We start from the raw sequence: 23,434 nt of genomic DNA on the forward strand, positions 1-23,434 counted from the left end.
ATGGAAGCACAGGATGTCCTGAGCGGGCTTCGGTCCCGGGTGCTGCCCTGTCGCGGCGGGCGGGCTGCCGAGAGCGTGTGCTGGCTGCTACCCACCGCCGTGCTCTGCGCCTACGGCTTCTTCTACAGCCTGCGGCCCTCGGAGCCCTTCCTCACGGCGTTCCTCCTGGGGCCGGACAAGAACCTTACCGAGACCCAGGTGAGCCTCCTCGCTCCCAGCCCCACCTTGTCCCTCTTGCAGGGCTTGGCTCCTGCACGTGTGAATAGTAAGACACGTGTCTTCGAGCGGGAAAGAGCGCGTTTCTCTTAGCACAGGTGTGGGTGGGCATGCCCCTGAGGCTTCTGTCCTGTCCACACTTTCCTGAGAGTAAGCTCCATCAAGCACAATACGACTTACTTCTGAGTAGACCTGAATAGGAAGGTGCCCTAAAACTCAGCCCTTTATCAAGTTTGAGGTCAGGTTTTGGTCCCAGCCTCTGATTCTAACACTGTGAATTCAAGAATTCACACTAAAATTGAGAGTTGGGGAAGACTTAGGACACACAAAATGTTCTTATGCAGCATGTCATTAGTCTGTGGAGCTCCTTGCCACAGGATGTTGGGATGGTATCTGGCCTCGATACCTTTAAAAGGGGCTTGGGCAGACTTCTGGAGGAAAAGTGCATCACGGGTTACAAGCCATAATGGGTATGTGCAATCTCCTGATTATTGAAGGTGGCTCTCTCAGAATGCCAGATGCCAGGGATGGCATCAGGATGCCAGTCTCTTTTTGTCTTGTGTGCTCCTTGAGGCTTCTGGTGGGCCACTATAAAATACAGGACGCTGGACTAAATGGGATTGTGGCCCGATCTAGCAGGGCTCTTATGTTCTTAATTTGAGATCTGAGACTCCTCGTGGTGGGTAGGTTTGCTTCTGGTCAGGAACAGTGATCTTCAACCCTTTTTGTGCCATGACCCCAGTAGTCTCATAAATAAAGTATGAGTCTCATAAAGCATGAACTGGGGGCCACACCATAGATCCAGCCTCCTCCCAGGACCATAAGCACCCATCCATCCCCTCCCCCTCACTACCCTTGTAATGCCCTTCCAGCACTGTAACCATAAAAAGTTACCTGGCACTTGTGAAAGCCATTTTAGCCCAATTGCTAAGAATCTCAGCAGGACTGGGACACAGTCTCCTGGTATCTGAAGGGGTGCACCAGATGCCTGCCCCTTACCTGGTGGAGCTCTAGTCCAGTGGTCTTTGACCTCTTTTGTTCCCATTAAGTTGCCATGACCCCACAACTGACTATTGGTGACCCCATTGTGATCCCAACCTCAAGGTTGAAGAGTACTGGTATAGAGTAGCGCATTATATGGGATGTAGCCAAGAAGTCTGGAGTGGAGTCCCACTATAATCCTTGGAATGTTGGATGAGGGCATTAGCTGGTTGTAGGAAAGGGAGAAGAAAAGAGCGTAACTTAAGGGACCGGCACAAGTGCTGCTCAGTAACCAAGGGTGTAGCGGAAGGGGGGGAGCTGAACTTGGGGACTTTTCCTACAGTATGAAAGGTGATGTCATCAGAGGGAGTGCTCTAGTGCTGGCTTCTAAAACTTTTTTCCGAAAGACCTTAGCCAAGTAGAAGCATCAGACTCGGCAGGAGGCAAACTGAAATTTTCTTAGGGTGATTGCTGTTGTCCTCTTTCCAGTACTTTATATAGTTCATGTTACATTTGGGCTACAATTCTATGCAAATTTAATTGGGAATAAGTTCAATTGAACACAGTTGCTTCTGAGTAAACATGTAGGTTAGCACTCTAACATATATTTTATATGATTCTGAGATATTTAAATTCCATTTTTTCCAATTTTATGTCTGTGTTAAAAGTAATTTAACCCACTCAAAGTACTTCAGATGAAATGAGCTAGGTCTGTAAATTTTTAAAGCAGGAATAAGTGATAGAAGAAAATACTTTAAATCATTTTATTTGATTTTGTTGTTGTCTTAGTGGTGTGTGTGTGGGGGGGGGGTGAGGTCTTGTATTTCAAAATTGGCCACTACACCGCTGGCAGTAACAGGTAGGTTTGTGGATTTCTACTTGTTAGACTACTCCTAAAAGTACAATAACATTTCTTAAGTCTGCAACATTATTAACTGTTGTATTGCATTATGCTCTGGGATCAGTGCAACCTAGGTTCAGGTTCCTTCCAGGGAAGCTATTTTCTCTGGAATTGCCATCTTCCAGTCATTCAGTATGGAGGATCCAATAGCTGCAATGCGTTATAATTTGTGTTTGTCTTAAAGACTTGGGTGTGTGTGTGTGTGCGCTTACCGCTATAAATACAGTTGCAGCACCCCTGTGGAGTGCCAAAGCACTAGTGTAGTTTTTAAAAAATCATTTTTGTTTCTGGTTTTCCTCACATACTGAGGAAAAATGGTATTTGAATTCAAGAAACCACTAATTAAAGGTGGCTGTTGATGGGTAGGAGGAAACCAGTTGAGGAAACAATTAAAGTGCCAATTTCAATACTCCTGTGAGATGGATGTAGGAATCTCTCTAAATCTCAACAAATGGGAAGGTCGCAACAAATTGAAGACCAGCCATAAACGTGCTTTCTAGGGAGCAAGTCCCATTCCACAAATGGGGCTTCCTTCAAAGTAAAGTTCTTAAAAATCTTGCCTATGGGGGTAAGCATTGCAAGGCTGTAATAGAGAATAAGTGCCATGCTGGGACTCCAGTGATGGATTCTCTTCCAGGTGATGCGCTGCTCCTGTGCAATGCTAAAAGTCTCTAGTGTGAGAAGGAATTTTGTCTATGAGTGGTCCAATGATAGCTGCTTGAGGGAAGTTGTGGAATGAGACATATTTATAAATAACTGTGGGTTAAAGCCCCTCTCTGCTGCAGTAGTCCCAAAAACTGTGACGACATGCTTCATGTAATGCAGTTTGGTCATCAGACATTTGAGAAGCAGAACTTAAACAAGTGTCATGGCTTGTGTCATTCTTTAGTTGAATAGTTATTACCTTTCATAAATACTGTTAGTGAGTTATGCAACCTGCTGTCTTGACCTTAAGTAACTGTTCACTCTGTGGATGAAGTACAGTTCATGTGAATGATATTATCTTAGTTGGTACAGATCGAAGCAGTATATAGTGGAGATTCTTGATAAGGTTCTACCACATCCAGTCCCACAAGTTTTTCAGTCTGTTCATTGTTTCTTTTATCCATGTCCTTGATCTTCCAAATAATGCGAAGATCTAAGAAAACTGAAAATTAAAACACTCAGCTACCATGACTGTTGCTCTTGTTTTAATTATCTGTGATTGACCTCATATTATAATTCTTATTCTTCCAGATATGTATGCTTGTTTTCTGGAGTGAAGTCTCTAAAAATCCTTTTCGTGTTAACCAGGCTTGTGAATGCAGTAGCAATGTTCAGGATGCCCTGAGTAACTGCACCTCTCCCCCACAACTTTGTGGAATTCTGTCCTGGTATCTTACTGGGAACATACTAAAACAAATGATGAGGAACGGCCATTGAAATGCATTGGTTCTTTCTGAGCCTATTGGAATGCATTGCATTTCCAAATGAGTAGTGGAAATCATTAAATGCAGGGTGATTGGTTGCCTGTAGTATACCTTTGTCTTTAGGGAATGTCTACAAATGGCTAAACAAATCCAAAAAAAGAATAAAAGCCTACTATTAGGAAGCAACACATGTCTGGCAACACATGTTGGCTATTCTTAAAAGCATTTTCATTCAAATGACCATTGAAATGCATTGGGATGGGATACACCTGAGTGAGTCAGTCTTTAAACTAGAAAGGCAGAATGTGCTCACACATGAATCCCACACCCACCACTTCAGTTTCTAAATGGGCATTGCCAGAGCAGCTAACTCTTTAAGACAATGTTTCTCAAGCACTTTAAACTTCACTTTCTGGTTCTTTCAATCCAGCACCAATTATCTCTTCAGCAAGTGAACATGCAAAGATCCTTGATCCCAGCTGTCAGCTGCTCTTGCAGAGAATGGTCTGTGGATTGATGGGACATAAATTCTAACACCAGCATTTTAAAGGTACATAGCATTACATCTCTGTAATGCTCTTCTAAACCATGCAGAGGGGAACAGTATAAGGACTAAGCAGGAGCTCTTTTTGAGGGTCTTGGTTAGGTTGATGGGACATTCAAGGTGTAGCTACCTTCCCCCCCCCCCCCAGATTCTGGTTTGAGCAGAAGCAGGATGCATCACTTGGCCTAAGGATTTTATCTCTACATGACACTTTGTGCCCCCCCCAGACTTCCATCATGCCCTTCATGATTGTGCAAGCTGTGAAATAGCCTCTGTAGAAATATTTGCTAGGCACTAGTCTTTTTCCCAACTTATTGGTATGTCAAAGCTATTGCGTTTGAACAAACTTTTAATGTTGGGTAGCTTGAGGATTGTTCTACTGTTCTTTTTTTTCAAAGATTGTTATTTAACTGCTACAGTCAAGGTGCCACATCCTGAGTCCCACATCTGGAAACAAAATGTGGGATTAAAAAAATAAATATCTGTGTTCAGAATGCTGATTTTCAGTTTTTAAAAGTTCATGGTCACTTCCTCTTTCAGGTCTTCAATGAAATTTATCCAGTATGGACTTACTCGTACTTGGTGCTGCTGTTGCCCGTCTTCCTGCTAACAGACTATCTCCGCTACAAGCCAGTAATCCTCCTACAAGGACTGACTCTTATAGTGACATGGTTTATGCTGCTTTATGCCAAAGAACTGCTGGCCCTTCAGTTCTTAGAATTCTTCTATGGATTGGTAACTGCAACAGAAATCGCCTATTATTCCTACCTCTATAGTGTTGTGGACCTGACCTTGTACCAAAAAGTCACAAGCTACTGTCGAAGCGCTACCCTTGTGGGTTATACTGTGGGCTCCATCGCTGGACAGATCTTGGTGTCTGTTGCTGGCTGGCCTCTGTTTTACTTGAATGTGATATCTCTCACCTCCGCATCAGTTGCCTTTGCTGTGGCCTGGTTTCTGCCCATGCCACAGAAAAGCCTTTTCTTTCACCACGTCTCGAGCAGCCAGGTCAGTAAGGAAAGGAATGGTGTTGATTGTAAAAACGGACCAATCATCCAGGATGGCCCTGCCTTAAAGAGGGTTCCTGGGTGGGAAGATGTTGAGTCAAAGGTGCCTCTAAATGTAGAAGAGCATCCTGAAGAGCATCAGGTAAGCATTATGCTGTTCAGGGGGAGTGAAAGGTACAGGTCTGTAGTGGTATAGAGAACTGTCTGTCAGCTTAGTTAACAATGGCAACCTGCTGTGCTTCTGTTGCTTGTGGCACTCCTGGGTAATTCTGGGGATTTTCAGGTATCTGATTGTTTTAATGTCTGAGGAACCCCATTGCAAGCTAAAATTTATTGTAATGACCAAGAAGAAATATTGCTATACCATCTTTCCTTAAAGGGCCACAGTGTGGCATATGAGGTTTATCACCACCACCCCTACCCCTGTGAAGTGTGTTAGACTGAGAGATGGTGAGTGACCCAAAGTTGCTGAGTGACATTTGAATTCAGAGTTCCTTCCTCCAAGTGAGATGCTCTATAGTGAGACGCACCATACAATTTTAGAGTAAAGGTTTGTGCAAATGGAATATGCCAGTGGGATATGCTGATCTATTTACTACAGGCTTCCATTTGTATATAGAGCTGCCTTGAGTCACCTTTGGTGCGGGATAACAATATCAACATAAAATAAAACAATATATATTAAAAACAATTAAAACCCCAGGATCACCACATATACATATACATATACATATACATATACATATACATATACATATACATATACATATACATATACATATACATATACATATACATATACATATATATGTCATATATGTCAGCCCCCAGTGTCATTTAAAAGCCTTCATAAATAAGGTTTTGAGGCCCTGCTGAAAGGTCTCCAGAGAGGGAGCGGATTTCAATTCCAGGGGAAGGGAATTCCATAAATGGGGCACCACCACTGAGAAGGTCCTATTCCTAGCTGCTACCCCCTTACCTGTACTGGTGGTGGCACAGTCAGAAGGGCCCCCTCAGATGACCTGAGAGGATGGGTAGGATTATATGGACAAAGGCGGTGTCTCAAATACCCTGGACTCAAATTGTATAGGGCTTTAAAAGTAAAACTAGCACTTTGAATTCAACCCAGAGACAAACTGGTAGCCAATGTAGCTGCCAAAGCAGTGGCCCGACTAAGTCAAACCAATGAGCCCCAGCAATCACACAGGCAGCCACATTCTGCACTAGTTGAAGTTTCCGAACCATCTTCAGAGTCAGCCCCATGTAGAGTGGAAGCAGCTGCCCGATGCACGTTTCTGCAAAGATCAACCAAAGGCTTCACAAAAACACACTTTGACTTGCTTTTGAAAAGTCACTAAAGGAGCAATTGAAACTTGACTAGGAGTGAATTTCAAGTCGGGTACCACAGAAGAAAGACCCTATCACACCAACCATATATTCACTGGTGATGGTGCCTGCAACAGGATATTGGCAGTGACCTCACAGGTAGCCTTGTATGAGGAGAGATGATCCCTCAGCCCCAAACCATTAAGGGTTTTATAGGCCACGTTGTCGACACTTTGAATTGTACTCTGAAACATACAGGCAGCCAAAGCAGATGAATTCACAGGAGTGTGAGATCACGACCCCTTGCTCCAATCAAGATCCTGGTGGCTGCATTTATATTAATGCTAGTTTCTAAACAGTCTTCAGAGGCAGTCTCAAACAAAACGTTACAGTAGTCCAACCCAGTTGTCACTAGTGTGTGGGTAAACATAACCAGGTCCACCCAATCCAAGAAAGGACGATAGTTGGTGTACTAGCCAAAACCGGCTGAAAGTGGTTTGGGGCACAGCCCTTACTTGGGGATTTAGACTTAAGGTTAAGTTCAGGAGCACACCTAAACTGTGAGCCTGATTTGTCAAGGAGAGTGCAGCTACATCCAAAATGATGACAATCCAGTTCCTGGGCTGAAAATCTCTTCTCTAGGAGCACCTTTATCTTTTCCAGTTCCAATTTTATCTTGTTCACCTTAATCCAGGCCATCAACCACTTGAGTCAGTGATTCAGGACTTCCATAGCTTCCTTGACTAATGATGGAAATGAGATAGAGCCAAGTGTCCTCTGCATGCTGAAGACACTCAACTCTGTATCCCCAGATAACCTCTCCCAGTGGTTTAATGTAGATGTTAAACAGCATGGGGGACATACACAGAATTGATGTGATTAGAAAATTGCTAGCTAATAGCTAGCAAGCACTTCTTACTTCTGTGGTAACACGCAGCATCTAGTACTTTTGCCTTAGAATATATATTTTAATTCTTAAAAATCCAGAATGGTATAGATTACCAACTCCTCCTTGTTGGAGTTGTCCTGCAGACAATCTTTAGGTATAATACATGATTCTGGATATATGATTGAGAAGGAATTCATTCTTTTTAAAATAAACAAACATTAAGCAGAATGATGTCCATTTAATAACATAGCAACAGTTTTGCAATCCCTGGTTCATGGTGATTCATGCATCATGATTCATCCTATCCAGTGGGAAAAACAGCACATCTGATTGTCATCAGCTCTTGATATAATTTGATTTGGTTATGTTGTGTTTGTCCATATATGTTTTACTGTTTTCTAAGCCTTGGCACAAGAGCCACTGTTTCCAGCTTCAGGTCTGTTTGAAGCAGTATTTTGGCCAAAGCTGTTCTGTGATAGCTAACTGAAAGGGAACACTTTATTAACCCTCCTTCCTTTACTATTTTGAGAATGCAAGAGCCATTCGTTATACAGCCCCTAACATCTATGAACTTTTTGGTGAAAAGTGGTATATAAATACTGTTAATAGTTCTGTCTTTCTGATCAACTTAAAGTAAACAGCATGTTTAATCCATTTTTGCCTGGCCCACAGGTGTACACATTTGGTCCCTGTTACGTATATACAATGTAGGCAGAAATGGCTTAATACTGTTGAATTTATTCTGATGTGGAATGTGAAGTTGTTGTTTAGGATGGAGAATCCTATTGCTGCCTTAATACCTGAGAAAATCATCAGTCTTGGAACTTGCTTTAATTCTCTAGTATTTAGATTAGCCTATCATGTCTGGTGTTCTCTGACAATGTAAGAGGTGTTGGGTGACCCTGATGATGTTCTTGTTGGATAGTAGCAACTACTATTGTCTATCTTCACACTAGATACACATTTCTGTAGGGAATTCTGTTTCCTCCACCCTGCCATTCCATCATTTTGTCAATATGAGCCCAAGCCCAAAATCAAAAGGAGTGTAAGTTAAAAGACTTTGGGGACTGGAGGCTCTTCTAAACAGGAATATGGTTTATTTTGGGCTGGGTTAAATATATACTGTTCTGTAATATAGCAAACAAATTGAACACTTGTGTCTTGCAGTAGAGAGACTTGGGATGACAATTCATATAATAGGTTTGTGGCCTGTTGTATTTGCTGTCCAAACCTTAAGATCCAAATGACTAGTCTGAATCTTTCAGTTAGCAAAAGTTGTGGCTTTTGCAGATCATTTATCAGAATTATCAAAAAGAATTGTGGTATCATGCATTACTGTGGTTTGTACTTAGGATCAGTAAATTGGGCAGTCTTTTTGCTATAGGAATGGTGCTGTCCAGGATGGCTTACCATATGTAATATTGTCCCAGAAATGTAGCATGTTGCACAAATGGTCCAGCTTTCTAATGAAGAAAATTAGAGGCATTGCAGCTTATTTCTCCTGAAGATTTTTCTTCAAGGTTATTTGAATTTATACTCATCCACCAACACCGTGTAGCTGCAAGTGATGTTGGACAGAAGATTAGTTGAATGCTTGTGTTGCTAATCTATACAGGAGCTGAAAGTGAATATTGTGAAGGTAATCAGAGAGCTCTGGGCGGATTTCTTGCGATGTTATTCTTCCCGACTACTGCTGTGCTGGTCTGTGTGGTGGGCACTGTCAACATGTGGCTACTTCCAGGTCATAAACTACGCTCAAGGCTTGTGGGAAATGGTGCTACCGTCTCGGAGCTCTGATATCTACAATGGTGGTGTAGAGGCTGCTTCCACGCTTTTGGGTAAGTTGTCAGAATGGATGTTTTGTAATGCAGCGGAGAAATCCGAGTGCCTAAACACCTCTATCCGATTGTTTGGGGAGTTTCATGTGATGTGCTGATGACTCAATTACTTCTGCTTCCTGCTGTTTTGAAATTGTTTGGAGATGATGCTTACAGGAGCATCCTGGAAAAGTCATACAAGCAGACGTGCTCAGCATATGTAGAAATGTTTGTTAAACGCATGAGTATGTCTGATGTAATGTCACTTGGAACAAAATGGCTCTGGTTACACATTCCTACTGCACAACCATAATTGAGTAATGTTCCTAATGTCTTGATTGAGAAACATTCTACATATCCTTCCACCTGTTTTCTTCCTATCCCCCATATCCTCAAGGGCTATTTCGTACCATTTAATTTTAGAAACCTAAAGATGATGCTTTTGATGATAAAGATGATAAACCCACAAGTGATGCTTTTAGTAGGCAAAGCCATAGGGGTGAGCCTCTTATCCATCCGGCTATGTGGTAAACTAGTATTTTCCAAAATCTTTTACTTGACTTGCCTACCAAGAAAATCCCCCTTGGGCAAGTCTATTCTCAAACTCTTGTGCATTGCCAGTTGTCCTGGGGTCATGGTCTGCATGGTTAATTCACACAGAGCACCTATCAAGCCTATTGGGCCTCATTGCTGACACACATGAATTTTGTATGTTAGAATAATGCTGTCTTGTGACTGTGAATGGTAATTGAACTATCTTTCAGGGATGCTTGTCATCTGGATCTCTTTATTAAGGAGCTCTGGGAAGCTTACAAGGAACTCCCAGTTTCTCTCCCCCCCCCCCCCAAAAAAAAAATACAGTTTGAAACCACTTTGATTCTTCCATCACTGCTGTAAATAGATTTTTTTATAATTGCTATAGGAGTGCTTATAAATTTATATTGTTTTGGAATTCTAAACTGGACACTTAAAGTTCAATCCTTTCCACAAAACAAGACTGATCATCTAACACCCACTTGATCCTTCCTGGATGAAGCTGAGCAGTCTGAACTATAATGTGCCTTAAGCAGAGAGCAAGTGAAACACCACTTAAATTGTGTGGTGGTAGCACAGGAAAATGCTTGATTGATCCATTAACAAGCCAAAACTCTCCTTGTGGATCTTCACAGTGGAAATTAAAGTGATATGTGGAACTTGAGGTGACTGCCAATAATCCCTTTATGGTGGCTATCTAAATTCACTTAGACTGAATTATCAGTAAACCTGTGTGAAATGCATCCAATTAGGATGACTACATTCACTTGACTCTGTTACTACAGATGCAAAAGATGATGGAAAGCTGTCTGTTCTTTGGGGGAAAAACGCCTAAGGCATTTTGAGTAGTCCTTTTATGTAGACCGATATCAGAGATGGGCTGCAGGGTCGACCTTAGGAACTGTGAAGCCCAATTGGAAACACTCTTGTGGGCCCCCAGGTTGTGCTGGTTTTAAATTTTAAAAGCTTGAAGTATTCAGAATCCAGATCATTTAGAGGGGTGCTATGATGCACATATTCCTCTCCAATGAGTTCAGATGGAGAGTGGATACTGTCCTTCCAAGAAATTGGAATAATGAAGGCTTGAAACGGGGCCTTCTTGACTGATGCTGTGGAATCCCCTGCCCAGGGAAAACTGCCTGACCATCTCTGTATTCATATCTGCTGGGAAGCAAATACTTGGCTGTTTTAGCAGGCTTTGATGTCTGTCTTGGGCTGAAATGGAAATGTCATGTCAGCTGTAATTTTGAACATCATGATTTTTTTAAAATTTGTACTATTTTTTGAGTTTTGTTTTGGATTTTTGCTTTGTCATTTAGATTGTTGTACGATTCTTTGAGTACCATGACAGGGATGCATCTTTAAAATGTTAAAAGTTAGATAATTGGAAAATAACTTGTGAATGACTTAATGTTGGGCATCAAAATTCTTATTTTGGAAATGCTGGTGTCGATTTGCCAAAGTGTTAATCTCTGCCTCCTTTCTGCTTCCTCTGTGAAAATCAAGAAACTGTATTTGATGAAATATTTAATGAAGCTGTTACTGGTTTGTCTGTCAAACTTGTTCATGGCTAGCAGATTTCTTCTAAAAATGTTTTCAAAATATGTGCCAAAGATATTTTCAGATACTAACTCTGTGGGTTTTGTATTTATAGGAGCTGTGGCTGTGTTTGTTGTGGGTCATGTAAAAACATCTTGGGCTACTTGGGGTGAGATAGCCTTAGCCCTGTTTTCCTTCTTCATTGCTGCGGCTGTGTTTGTCATGGACACTGTTCGTAACATCTGGGTGTGCTACGTATCGTACATTGTATTCCGAATCATCTACATGCTGCTCATCACAGTTGCAACGTAACTATTTCTTTGTAATCATTCATAGGTGTCCTCACTGTATTATTTGTATTACTGTTTGAGCAGAAAAGGAGCCTATAAATGAAATGAAATTAACCAAAACTGACATTGGGGGTGTGTAGGCTATGGCTGATGTCTGAAGACTTCAGTCTCTCCACAGAAACATGTATAGGTAAAAAGCATAGAGAAAGTAAGATCACTTTCCTGGGAAGAAGCCTTTTGGGCAGAGCATAAGAACATAACATAAGAACAGCCCCACTGGATCAGTCCATAGGCCCATCTAGTCCAGCTTCCTGTATCTCACAGCGGCCCAGCAAATGCCCCAGGGAGCACACCAGATAACAAGAGACCTCATTCTGGTGCCCTCCCTTGCATCTGGCCTTCTGACATAGCCCATTTCTAAAATCAGGAGGTTGCGCATACACATCATGGCTTGTAACCTGTAATGGATTTTTCCTCCAGAAACTTGTCCAATCCCTTTTTAAAGGCGTCCAGGCCAGATGCCATCACCACATCCTGTGGCAAGGAGTTCCACAGACCAACCACACGCTGAGTAAAGAAATATTTTCTCTTGTCTGTTCTAACTCTCCCAACACTCAATTTTAGTGGATGTCCCCTGGTTCTGATGTTATGTGAGAGTGTAAAGAGCATCTCCCTATCCACTCTGTCCATCCCCTGCAAAATTTTGTATGTCTCAATCATGTCCCCCCTCAGGCGTCTCTTTTCTAGGCTGAAGAGGCCCAAACGCCATAGCCTTTCCTCATAAGGAAGGTGCCCCAGCCCCGTAATCATCTTAGTCGCTCTCTTTTGCACCTTTTCCATTTCCACTATGTCTTTTTTGAGATGCGGCGACCAGAACTGGACACAATGCTCCAGGTGTGGCCTTACCATCGATTTGTACAACGGCATTATAATATTAGCCGTTTTGTTCTCAATACCTTTCCTAATGATCCCAAGCATAGAATTGGCCTTCTTCACTGCCGCCGCACATTGGGTCGACACTTTCATCAACCTGTCCACCACCACCCCAAGATCTCTCTCCTGATCTGTCACAGACAGCTCAGAACCCATCATCTTATATCTAAAGTTTTGATTTTTTGCCCCAATGTGCATGACCTTACACTTACTGACACTGAAGCGCATCTGCCATTTTGTTGCCCATTCTGCCAGTCTGGAGAGCTCCTTCTGGAGCTCCTCACAATCACTTCTGGTCTTCACCACAAGGAAAAGTTTGGTGTCGTCTGCAAACTTTGCAACCTCACTGCTCACCCCTGTCTCCAGGAGCATTTTAGCTGATTGATTTAAACTTGGTATTGATGTTTAGCATGCTTTATAAATGAGAATAGCAAGGACATATTTAAATTACTGGGTGGAAAATTATATTTTCAAGAGGTTCCCATTCATTCATCTACAGAACAGGTAATTTCCTTCACATGGAATCTCTTGCTTGAGGAATTTGGATTTGGAAGTTGAGTCAAATGCTAGATGTTTCTATGCTAACATTTATAATGGCATCAATCATGACTGATGTGTACTCCCCCACCCCACCCCCCAAAAAAACTTCCAGAAAAGGCTTTTCCTATGCCTTGTCTTAATTTCTGCCAGTGCGTTCTGTCCTAGGATCTGGGGAAAGTCCAGAGTTTTGATTTAAAGTTGCAATCCTGTTCATGTTTCCTAGGGTCTATTGGACCCAATCAAAACTCCTTCAGGGGATTGGGCTTTAACTGGAAGCCATTGCAGCTTGTCCCTCTCTTGGCAACTTGAGAACTGCTGCAAGGAGAGGTGGCTGATTCTACTGCCATGTGGTGTGTATAATAGCTTAGATGCTGCTGCACCATGCACTCTACTGCCTCAGCACACTCTGCCTCTGCACACTCAGCTGCCTGGTAGATGCAGTCCATAATTGCCTTAAAATGCTTAGAATATTGACTAAAAATAAACAGTTTCTTCAGCTATTCCTTCCCATGTTTTCAACCTCTAGTAATCTTTGTTTCAAACTGAATTATCTCTTGTTCATTGACTGACTGTCCTTTCTGCACCGGTGCCTAATAGAGGCATGGTTTGTTAAAGCATTATAATTTCCTCATCTAATGGCTTGGTTAATCCAACCTAGAATGGCATTTGTCTCTGCAAGTAAATTTTACTTGGTAAAAAGCATTAGATTCTTCTCAGTTGTGTTCAGTCCTTCAGTCAGTTTCCTTGCTCCCATTCTTGTAGTTCTGCATGTTAGCTCCTCCACTCCACTGTTTAAGATCAAAGCGCACATGACTTATAAAGTGCCTAGGAAGTAATATTTCTGCATCTTTCTTACTCCCAACACTGAACTAGGTCATGGTTCCAATTTTGTAGATAGTAAACTGAGATTGACATTTTAAAGGCGCCTGGCCTGGATGCCTTTAAAAGGGGATTGGACAAGTTTCTGGAGGAAAAATCCATTACGGGTTACAAGCCATGATGTGCATGTACAACCTCCTGATTTTAGAAATGGGCTATGTCAGAAGGCCAGATGCAAGGCAGGGCACCAGAATGAGGTCTCTTGTTATCTGGTGTGCTCCCTGGGGCATTTGCTGGGCCGCTGTGAGATACAGGAAGCTGGACTAGATGGGCCTATGGCCTGATCCAGTGGGGCTGTTCTTATGTTCTTATGTACATAGTGACATGCCTAAGATGATTGAGCTAGAATAGTGGAACCAGCCAAACTGCTTTGAATTTTGCTTTGATGCTTGACTGGAATATGTCAACAGTGTGTTAATCTCCCTCTCAGCCCCCCTCTACAGGCTCTTTTCTTCCAAGTAGGACTTCAGGAGTAAAAGTAACTCAAAACTGAGGTGAATGTGGGAGGCTATGGTAAAATGAGCCACAGGAAGGAGAAGAATTATACTTCTCTGCCTTCATATGCCTCTTGTTTTTAAAATCTGTTTCTCCACCCACTTCATTCTACTTAATTGAGGCATTTCTGAGTCTACCAGAAGTGTTATCACAGCATTTAGTTTGGCCCTAATACATTTGAAAATTAACTTAGAGGTGTGGCTCTGCCCTAAAAGTAGTGTGATCTCCTCCTTCTTCATCTTCTATGCCTTCTTTTGTTTTTTTGTGAAGGTTCCAGATTGCTGCCAATTTAAGTGTAGAGCGTTATGGCCTTGTGTTTGGTGTCAATACTTTCATTGCCCTGGCACTGCAGACATTACTCACGTTCATTGTTGTTGATGCTAAAGGGCTTGGACTGGACATATTCACACAGGTAAGGCTGTGCTTTATCTCTAGTAGGAAAGAAAGTATGTAAAGCCTCTTTGTTTCCCTTCCAGGTGTGATATAGCTGTTCTGATTTCAACATGTTGACTATTTAGATGGGCAATAATACTCGCATGTCCTTTGTTTAGTGGGGACTAGATGACCTTTGTCTGACAGTGGGAATGTTTATCCTAGACTGAGCTGCTACCTGGGGCGAGGTGTGAGAAATTTGGTGCTGACACTTTTGAATGAAAGTGAACTTCCTGTTTTGGCTTGAAGAGCTCTTCCTATTTGAATATGCCTAAGTGGATGGTGTAGCAAAATGTGACTTGTATCATGCATTATTATAAAGTCAGGTACAAAACATCCTGGTGCCTGTGGCAGAAATCAGAACGGCAACACAATAAATGAAATGGAGTAAATAATGGACAATTTGTTGCCCTTTAATGAGAGCCCAAACTGAAGTATCAGTGGCAGAGGCCACTCTCTCTGCCTAATGGTAGGGTTGGTCCTGAAAAAGCTTAATAGGATTTATCATCTCAGTTTACCACCTTCTCCCCTTCCTCCTTCTCTTTTCTGCAGTTCATGATCTATGCTGTGTACTTTGCTGCTATATCGGTAGTATTCCTCATCAGCGGTACATACAGGATTATCAGGAATTACCAGAAGAGGAATGAGAGGAGAAATGAAATGGCAGCAAATGTTGCATAGAATGCAGAATATGGACTTGTTCAGCATTGGTGTTGGGGAAGGGAGCTCTATTTTAAATGTGCTGGTTTTTATTTATTATGTATTCAGATGATATCGCACAACTGTTACCTGAATTGTATTTAGTCAATATTTTTACTATATTAGTTGAATAACTTGGAACAGACTGTATCTTACATTAGTAAGAATATCCTGTATATAGTTGAAAATATGCCTTATTGGTCAGAGTTGCGTATCTTGGGAAAGCCAAATGTATGCTGCAGGCTTATTTGGTCTGTTGCCCTCCTGAGACCAATGAGCCTAGTATTTGCTGTTACAGTGTGTGCAGTTGGGAGGCTAGTCCTTGGGTGCATTGGAGGAACTTGGGGTGGTAAGCCAAGAATTAGAATTGGTGATAGACCTGCAAGCAGTGTTGTCTCAAAGGTGTGCAGTTGTGCGGCTGCATACCTCCCAGCTGAGCTGTGCATAGCACAGAGCTCAGCAACGCAGAAGTTTGGGGATGATGTGGTGATGTCATCACCAGAGGTGGCATCAAAACTTGTTGTGATGCTTCACAGCTGCTGAAGGGGTCTGCACACCGAGATGCACAAACATTTTCCACATTGTTACATGTCCTGTCTTCTCTGCATTTTGCTGTCCAAAAAGGCTTACTATTTTTGTTACTGCTACCCATCAAATTGAAGTAGTTGGAGTAACCTGCTAACCCTGTGAAATATCAGTAGTACATCTTAAGTCATAGAGTATATGACACAAGAAATACTGTCCATTTGAATTTGGCATCCTGAGAATGTCAGTTGTCCCTTCTAGTCTTCATTCAGTCCTTCAAAGAAATCTGCCTCTTTGAGGTCAAGGAATTAAGCTGTTTACAAGACTGATTTTCACAGTCTTTGCAAGAATGAAGTAACACCAATATTGTTTTGTATAGTTCAAATAACATGGTAATAATACCATAACTACCAGTAGCTGTAATGTTCTTCTAACTAAGGCACAAATGTATTTGTGGAACTGGATGGTTCCACTGGGTGGTTTTGTTTAGTATTAACTACATGGGGCTTTCCTACTCTAAGAAAGACAGCTCAGAAGCATGTGTGCTTATAGAAAAAGTGTGTAAGTGCAGTACTCCCTAGATTCCATCCATCCCTGCATTTATAGGCAAGGGTGGGATTTCACACTGTTGGGCATCTTGCAAATTGGGAAGCTGCTGCTAAATTACATGTCTTGCTTCCCTTCTCTTCCACATCTAGTCACTTTGACTACATATATTTCCTGTGACTTACAAAATAATTGCAAATTAGGGTTGAATAAATCTTAACAGGGTGGCCTTGCCTCAGGCTTGCAGTGGTGTTTGCTAGTGTTGCTGAGGGTGTTAAACATGCCTGTATGATGGGATGCCATTTTCCCATCAAATTGCTCAGCGGAGAACATGGAGAAGCACTTTTATGTGGCTGAGAATTGCATGTATGGCATCACATGTGATGATGGGGAACTTAATATGCTTTGGGAAACCACTGCCACTTGTGCTTGCCAGTTTATGTATATGTAGAAAATAAGACCCATGCACATATATGTGGGTGGATGCATTTAATCTACATGTGAATTTCATATGGAAATTTCCATGTAGGAAAAGCTGAATGTTTGAAAAATGTTGTATCCTCTTTGAAGAAGCCCTTACAAGTCTTGTTTGTAGCATGTGAGATGTGCCTATCCAGTGCTCCCCTTGCTACACAATCCAGTGAGAAAAGTAGGAAGAATAAAGATGTTATAGTGATCTAAGTGGGCAAAAACAATGTAAGGAAACTTGCTATTAACTAAAAAGACTTTAAAACAGCATTTCAATATGAATGCTTTCAGAGGGTTTGAAGATGGAGGAAGAAATTCCTTGAAATGGCTTCCTTAGGAAGGATTTACATAATTTCTTCACATTTGCTTCTGTTTTAAAATCACCTTTGGAAGTCCATCTTTGCAAACAATTCCAACTTTGGACTCTTGCATATAAGCTGACAGACAGGCTTGTCACTTGGGGAGGGCACCTGGGGTTGTCACCGTAGGCTGCAGGCTTGGAGCATGTGTTCTGAGTTGCCCTTTCCCCTTTAAATTGCTTAGTGGAGAGCTCTGAATTGCCTTGCCTGGCAGTTGGCTAACCAAAGATGTTCATTTTGCATCTTAGGCAGCTGAGCTGAACCCAGTACCAAAGAGCCCCCCTGTCCATCTCCCCCTCCACAAGGGTGGAGACAAGAGGACAACGGAGCCAGCAGCACCTTCCAGCTGCATGGAGCAGCAAGGCTCCACATGTGACCTGCTTGGGAGTTTAAACTCACATGGCCATAACAGAGGCCTCCTCCACTGGTTGAGGGATAAGCTAGATCTAGTCACAAGCAGCCTTCCCAGTAAGTTGCACAGCTTTTATTGAACAGCTTCCTTCAAGGTGCTCCAGAGCTCAGTGATGACATCATTGCTCTAGATGGCAAGAGTTGCCCCCACACAGCCACTGCAGGGCTCTGCATTCTCAAGCTAAAAATTAGAGGGAACACTGGTCACAAGACCATGCTTCATCCAGATTACATCATACAATAATGTTTATAATTGTCTCGTGAGGAATTAAGAAGCTGTCTCAATCTGTTTAACATTTTCTATAGAGAACCCAGAAACACTGCATTAAAAGGAAAAGGCAAGAACCCATATGTATTTGCAAGCTCTAAATGACTTGTAGTAAAGAATATTTCTTTCCTTTGTGTTTCTCCTGTGGGGAATATTAACTATAACTAAACTATAGAAACAAAACACCTCATATATGGGCGAATATTGATACTAGAAGGTGGGCAGATATATTCCTTGCCCAAGACTTGCCTTATAGTTGTATTGCTGGTATGATTACTTAACTAATCCAATTTAATGAATGTGTGCCCAAATACAGTTTCAGGTTATTTTGCATTGCTGTCAAGATATCAAGGTGGTGTTACTGAAGGACTTTAAAGTTAGAATAACTTGTCAGAAAAATGATTTGCAGACTCAAAAGCAGAATGTGAGGACAGCTTGATTGTGGGTCAGTATTTTATTCTGTCCAAGTTATAAAACTATTTTTTAATCAAATAAAAGTATATTTTTAAGTATTTTTACAGGCTTGTTCTGTGATGATGTGAAGTGTTGGCAACCTTCAGTCTCAAAAGGCTATGGTATCGCGCTCTGAATGGTGGTTCTGGAACAGCGTCTAGTGTGGCTGAAAAGGCCAATTTGGGAGTGACAATCCCTTCCACACTGGGAGCAAGTGCAGTCTGTCCCTGGTCTGTCTCCCTGGCTGTGGGCCTTCCTTCTTTGCCTCTTAGCCTCAGACTGTTGGCCAAGTGTCTCTTCAAACTGGAAGAGGCCATGCTGCACAGCCTGCCTCCAAGCGGGCCGCTCAGAGGCCAGGGTTTCCCACTTGTTGAGGTCCACTCCTAAGGTCTTCAGATCCCTCTTGCAGATGTCCTTGTATCGCAGCTGTGGTCTACCTGTAGGGCGCTTTCCTTGCACGAGTTCTCCATAGAGGAGATCCTTTGGGATCCGGACAATCATCCGTTGATGATGTAATGCTAAGCATTTTGGGTTACAGTCTTAAATTCTTAACTGCAGTATATATCCCATGCGGAAAAGAAAATCCAGATTCTGAATCAGTGAGCCCCAGTTTTTGCTAATTAAGTTCATTTGTTTGCCTTTAATAAAAAAAACTTGCTGCCCTTGACAGAGGTAATCAGACTGCCTGTTGAAGAGGTCTGCCTAATTTCCTATGGCCAGGGTGTCAAAATCCTTTCATATAGTGGCTGAATAGCATTCATGGTGCCTGCTAAGGCCTGGAAATGACGACATTAAGCAGATAAGCACTTTGTTTCCATGTAGGAACTCATTAGTGGTTTATTGTTGGCAACCTTCAGTCTCGAAAGACTATGGTATCGCGCTCTGGAAGGTGGTTCTGGAACAGCGTCTAGTGTGGCTGAAAAGGCCAATTCGGGAGTGACAGTCCCTTCCACACTGCAAATTAGCTGCAAATGAAATAAAATAGGCAAATTTTGATCATATTTTCAAGGTATGAGAGAGCTCATATCAAGTTGAGGGAGCCTAATCATCATGTGGGCTGCCCTTCAGCAGTGCCACTTCTGCCAAGTCCACACTTTGCAGTGCAGCAGCTAAGATGTTCTCTGTGAAGTGTTGCCTTGGCAGAGGCAGCCCTGCTGAAGGGGTGGTCTGTATGAAAACTGGGATCTTCCACCACCTCAGTAGCATTGATCTACCCCAGGGGTCTCCAAACCCCAGCCCGGGGGCCAGATGCGGCCCGCAGCAAGCCTCTTTCCGACCCACGGCCAACCTCTTGTTCCTTGAAAGCCTCTGGTCCATTCAACTGAACATGACCAGAACTGTGCTCTGATTGTGTCTGGAGGGTGTTCTGAGGGCCAGAGAGGTTGAATGAATGAGCCCATTTATTCACTCATCTAAGTTCCATCTCTAATTTATTTATTTAAATTTTATATTTTTTTTTTCTGGCCGACAACACCACACCAGATATTTGATGCGGCCCTCTGGCCAAAAAGTTTGGAGACCCCTGATCTACCCCATCCCCTGTAGCATTCCTTGCCTTTGGAGGCTTCCTTCCATCTCCTTTCCCAGAGCCTCCAAAAAGTAGCACTGCTGAAAAGGTGGCATTGGGAGAACCCAATTATAATGTGGGCAGGATAAAGAGCTTCTGGGATGGGGGCTGTATTTGCCTGCCTCACCTCTGTCCTATGGTTACAAAAGCTGGTTCAAATAGAATGCATCATAAGGTCTATGTTATGCACACAAATCACTTGCAAAACTGGCATCTAAAGGAATTCGTAGCTTTCACATCTGTTTTTAGGGTTTGGCTAAGACATGGTGACCCACATGGATGCACCGTGTAATTTGAGAGGAGTGTCCCAGGATGGCTTGCCGAGGATGCTGGCATGCCACTGCAGGGTTGTGTGTCTGTACAAGTGCCCAGAGTTATGCTCAAGCATTCTCTAGTAAGGTTAAGACATGCTTCTTAGATGAAGCATTGGAATGTTCTTAAAAATTTTGCCACTGTAGTGACCACATAGGTTGCTTGTGCTGTTCAGCAAGTCCTGACTGGGAGTGTTGTGGGCACCGGAAATACATTGAGCTCAGTGTTAAATAATGTAAAGTGAGCTGCCTTGTAAACATGAATATGATTGTCTATTGATGCTTGGAGCGTGAGGCATTTGCTTTCAGCCTCACCAACTCTAGTTAATGGGGTTGCTTTGTGGTTTTTAATTTTACACAGCAATTTTAATTTTGAAATCTTAACTATACATTCATTGCACAACTATTTCAGGTGCAGAAATGTATAACATGTTAAAACATTGTTTAAATGATGCTGCTACTACAACTTTGATCAGAATCCATAGTAGTGATCAACTGATCATAATGTTACAACAAATGCTTTTAGCAGTGCTGCCATTTGATACCAGCCATATACATGAGACTGAAATTGGTTTGAGGTTTCCCATTTCTTATTCATCTTAGAACTGTAAATGTAGCCTACATAAGGAACTGATATCTAAACAGCTCTGCTGCTATTGAACCAGCTGTGTCTAGAAAGAACTGCATGTTGGGATCAGCAACTGACATAAATGAGACATGAGGGTAACTCCAAGGCGCAACCCACACCTGCTTAGGATGGTTCTTCTCCAGTTTATTCATATATCTAGTTCCCTCCCCTTCCTCTGTTGTCTGTCTTGTATCCATAAAGATTGCAAGCCTGTTGGAACAGGGATCTGACTTCTCATTATCTGTAAATGATAAGCATTATCTGTAATTAATGCTATAATAAACTTTAGAACATAAGAGCCCTGACGGGTGAGGCTAAAACCAGTCCAGCTTTCTACATCTCATAGTGGCCCACCAGATGCCTCCGAGAGCACAAGACAACAAGATGCTGGTATCCTTTTGCTACTCCCTTGCATCTGGCATTCAGGGAGAGCCTACTTCTAAAACCAGGAGGTTGCACATTCCCATCATGGCTATAACCTGTGATGGACTTTTCCTCCATAAATCTGTCCAATCCCCTTTGAAAGATGTCTAAGCTAGATGCCATCACCACTTCCTGTGGCAAGGAGTTCCATAGATTCATTACACACTGTGTAAAGAAATTTTCCTTGGTCTCAATAGCATAGCTAAAGGGGGACAAAATGGTAAGTTCTGCAGGTGCCACAATGCACCATGTAAACAGCTCCTCCCACTTGCCAACAGCCATTCTGGGCAGTGATGGCAACATGCAGGCACTTGCCAAATCAAATGGTGTCTCCTGTGTATTGCCATTGCTGCCTGAAATGGTTCTGAATGTGAGTGGGTAGGGCCATTTACATGATGTGTTGTGGCACCTGCAGTATGTACTGTGTTGTCCCCTCCAGCTACACTACTGTTTTGTCTGCTCTAACTCAACACTTAATTTTAGTGGATGTCCTCTGGTTCTGATGTTGTGCCAGAGAGAAAAGAACATCCCTCTATCCATTCCATGCATAATTTTATACATCTCCATCATGTCCCCCTTCAGTCACTTTGGGTAACCTCAAATCATCTACAATTGCTGAGTTGCACAGAAAAACATTTGTCCCTGTACTGTGCAAACAAGACAAAAGATGACCTTTTAAATGATGGTTCTCCTATATTCATAATATATTCTCTTATATTAAGGGGGGCAGTAAGTGTCTCTTCATCCCCATATCCCTCTATCCATCCCTTTTCCAGTGGTTGTTTCCTGGAATGTCTCCTGTCTTTTTACATTTTCAGCCCCTTTAAGATGGGAAACCACCTTTTCACTTCTTTTGCCTGGACAGTGCTTTGTTAAATTTGTGGGGGTTGAAAAGTGGTATATCAATGCTAATACATTTATACTAAGCTTCCTGCAAATGTTGTACTGAACACACAGGTTGCATGTAAGATTCGTCACTGCAAACCACACACACATGCTATATACATAACATCTATGTGGGTTTGTGTGTACTGTCTTGGTGTGTAGATGAATTATAGACTATGACTGCCCAAAGTAGTATGAAGTTATTAGGGCTATTTACATACTGTTTCAACAACAACAAAAGAGTTCTTAAACCAGGTTCCATAGAAAAGGGAATAAGATGATTCCCTGTCCCCACAGTCTAAAAAGATAAGCAACAGAAGTGGCAACAGCCACGGAAAAGGATGCTATGCTTAGTGAAAGCAGAATGGTGTAGTGGTTCTGGAGTTGGATGTAGACCTCAAAGATCCAGGTTCAGATTCCTTGTTCAGCTATGAAGCTTTCTGTTATGACCTCGGGCCAGTTGTGATCTCTCAGCATAACCTAATCCACAGGCTATGAGAAGAAAAGGAGGGAAGGAACCATGTATACCACCCTGAACTCCTTGGAGGAAGGGCAGTATAAAATGTGAACAATAAATAGATGGAAAAAGATGGGCAGCCCAATCCTAAGAAGTGTTGATGCACTGGGGCCCCATGGCCTCTGCTGTATCCAGTGCTTGTCAGAAGAAGGCTGGAAGTGTCCTTGGGGTATTTTTCCCCTTATCCTGAGTAATGCCCCATTCTGAACTATGGGGCTACTCAGATCTTCACCAACTATTTAGCTAGCAAAAGAACAAGAAGCACTGCGTAAGGCTCCCAGGATGGGGATTAGGATATGGCAGAGGCCTGCTCCATCCATTCTTCCCCCTTCCTGGGCCTGATACACCCCTGTTCTGCTTTCCCTGCCCTGAAACGCCCCCTCTCTGCCTCCATTTTACTCTCTCACTGCTCCTCTGCTGCCTGGCACAAATTGTATCTCTGCTGCCTTTGGATGTAGCATTGGCATGACAGCGCAGGTTGGTGCTTCTTACTCACAGGGCATCGTGATGTGCCTTATGGCACATCTGTGACACCTTCTGCTAGCCTGACAGTGGCTATGCTGCTGTACTGACCAGTTAGGATTCCACTCAGTTTTTTTCTAACTTCTGTCTCATTAGTTGGGAAATCACTGAGGAAGCAAA

At 42.5% G+C, this 23,434-nt stretch overlaps 2 protein-coding genes across 2 annotated transcripts in view; both read left to right on the plus strand.

Moving 5' to 3' along the window:
* SLC19A2 (solute carrier family 19 member 2) lies at positions 1 to 15,413 on the plus strand. The gene is made up of 6 exons (XM_066621263.1): positions 1 to 198; positions 4,592 to 5,200; positions 8,889 to 9,111; positions 11,279 to 11,471; positions 14,571 to 14,712; positions 15,285 to 15,413. The coding sequence occupies exons 1-6, from the start codon at positions 1 to 3 to the stop codon at positions 15,411 to 15,413; spliced, it is 1,494 nt and encodes a 497-aa protein (XP_066477360.1).
* The window catches only part of CCDC181 (coiled-coil domain containing 181), a 21,825-nt gene continuing 13,015 nt past the window's right edge, over positions 14,625 to 23,434 (plus strand). Inside the window, exon 1 of the mRNA XM_066619094.1 lies at positions 14,625 to 14,712. The gene's annotated coding sequence lies outside the window, so the exon portion shown is untranslated. The remainder of the gene's footprint in view (positions 14,713 to 23,434) is intronic.

Source organism: Tiliqua scincoides, chromosome 3 (genome assembly GCF_035046505.1).
Source record: "Tiliqua scincoides isolate rTilSci1 chromosome 3, rTilSci1.hap2, whole genome shotgun sequence".
NCBI classification, from domain to species: domain Eukaryota; kingdom Metazoa; phylum Chordata; class Lepidosauria; order Squamata; family Scincidae; genus Tiliqua; species Tiliqua scincoides.

Coding starts and splice junctions, on each gene's coding strand:
- SLC19A2 (XM_066621263.1), top strand. CDS start 1: ATGGAAGCACAGGATGTCCTGAGCGGGCTTCGGTCCCGGGTGCTGCCC. Junction 5,201..8,888: donor AGCATCCTGAAGAGCATCAG/GTAAGCATTATG, acceptor TAATCTATACAG/GAGCTGAAAGTGAATATTGT. Junction 14,713..15,284: donor GACTGGACATATTCACACAG/GTAAGGCTGTGC, acceptor TCTTTTCTGCAG/TTCATGATCTATGCTGTGTA.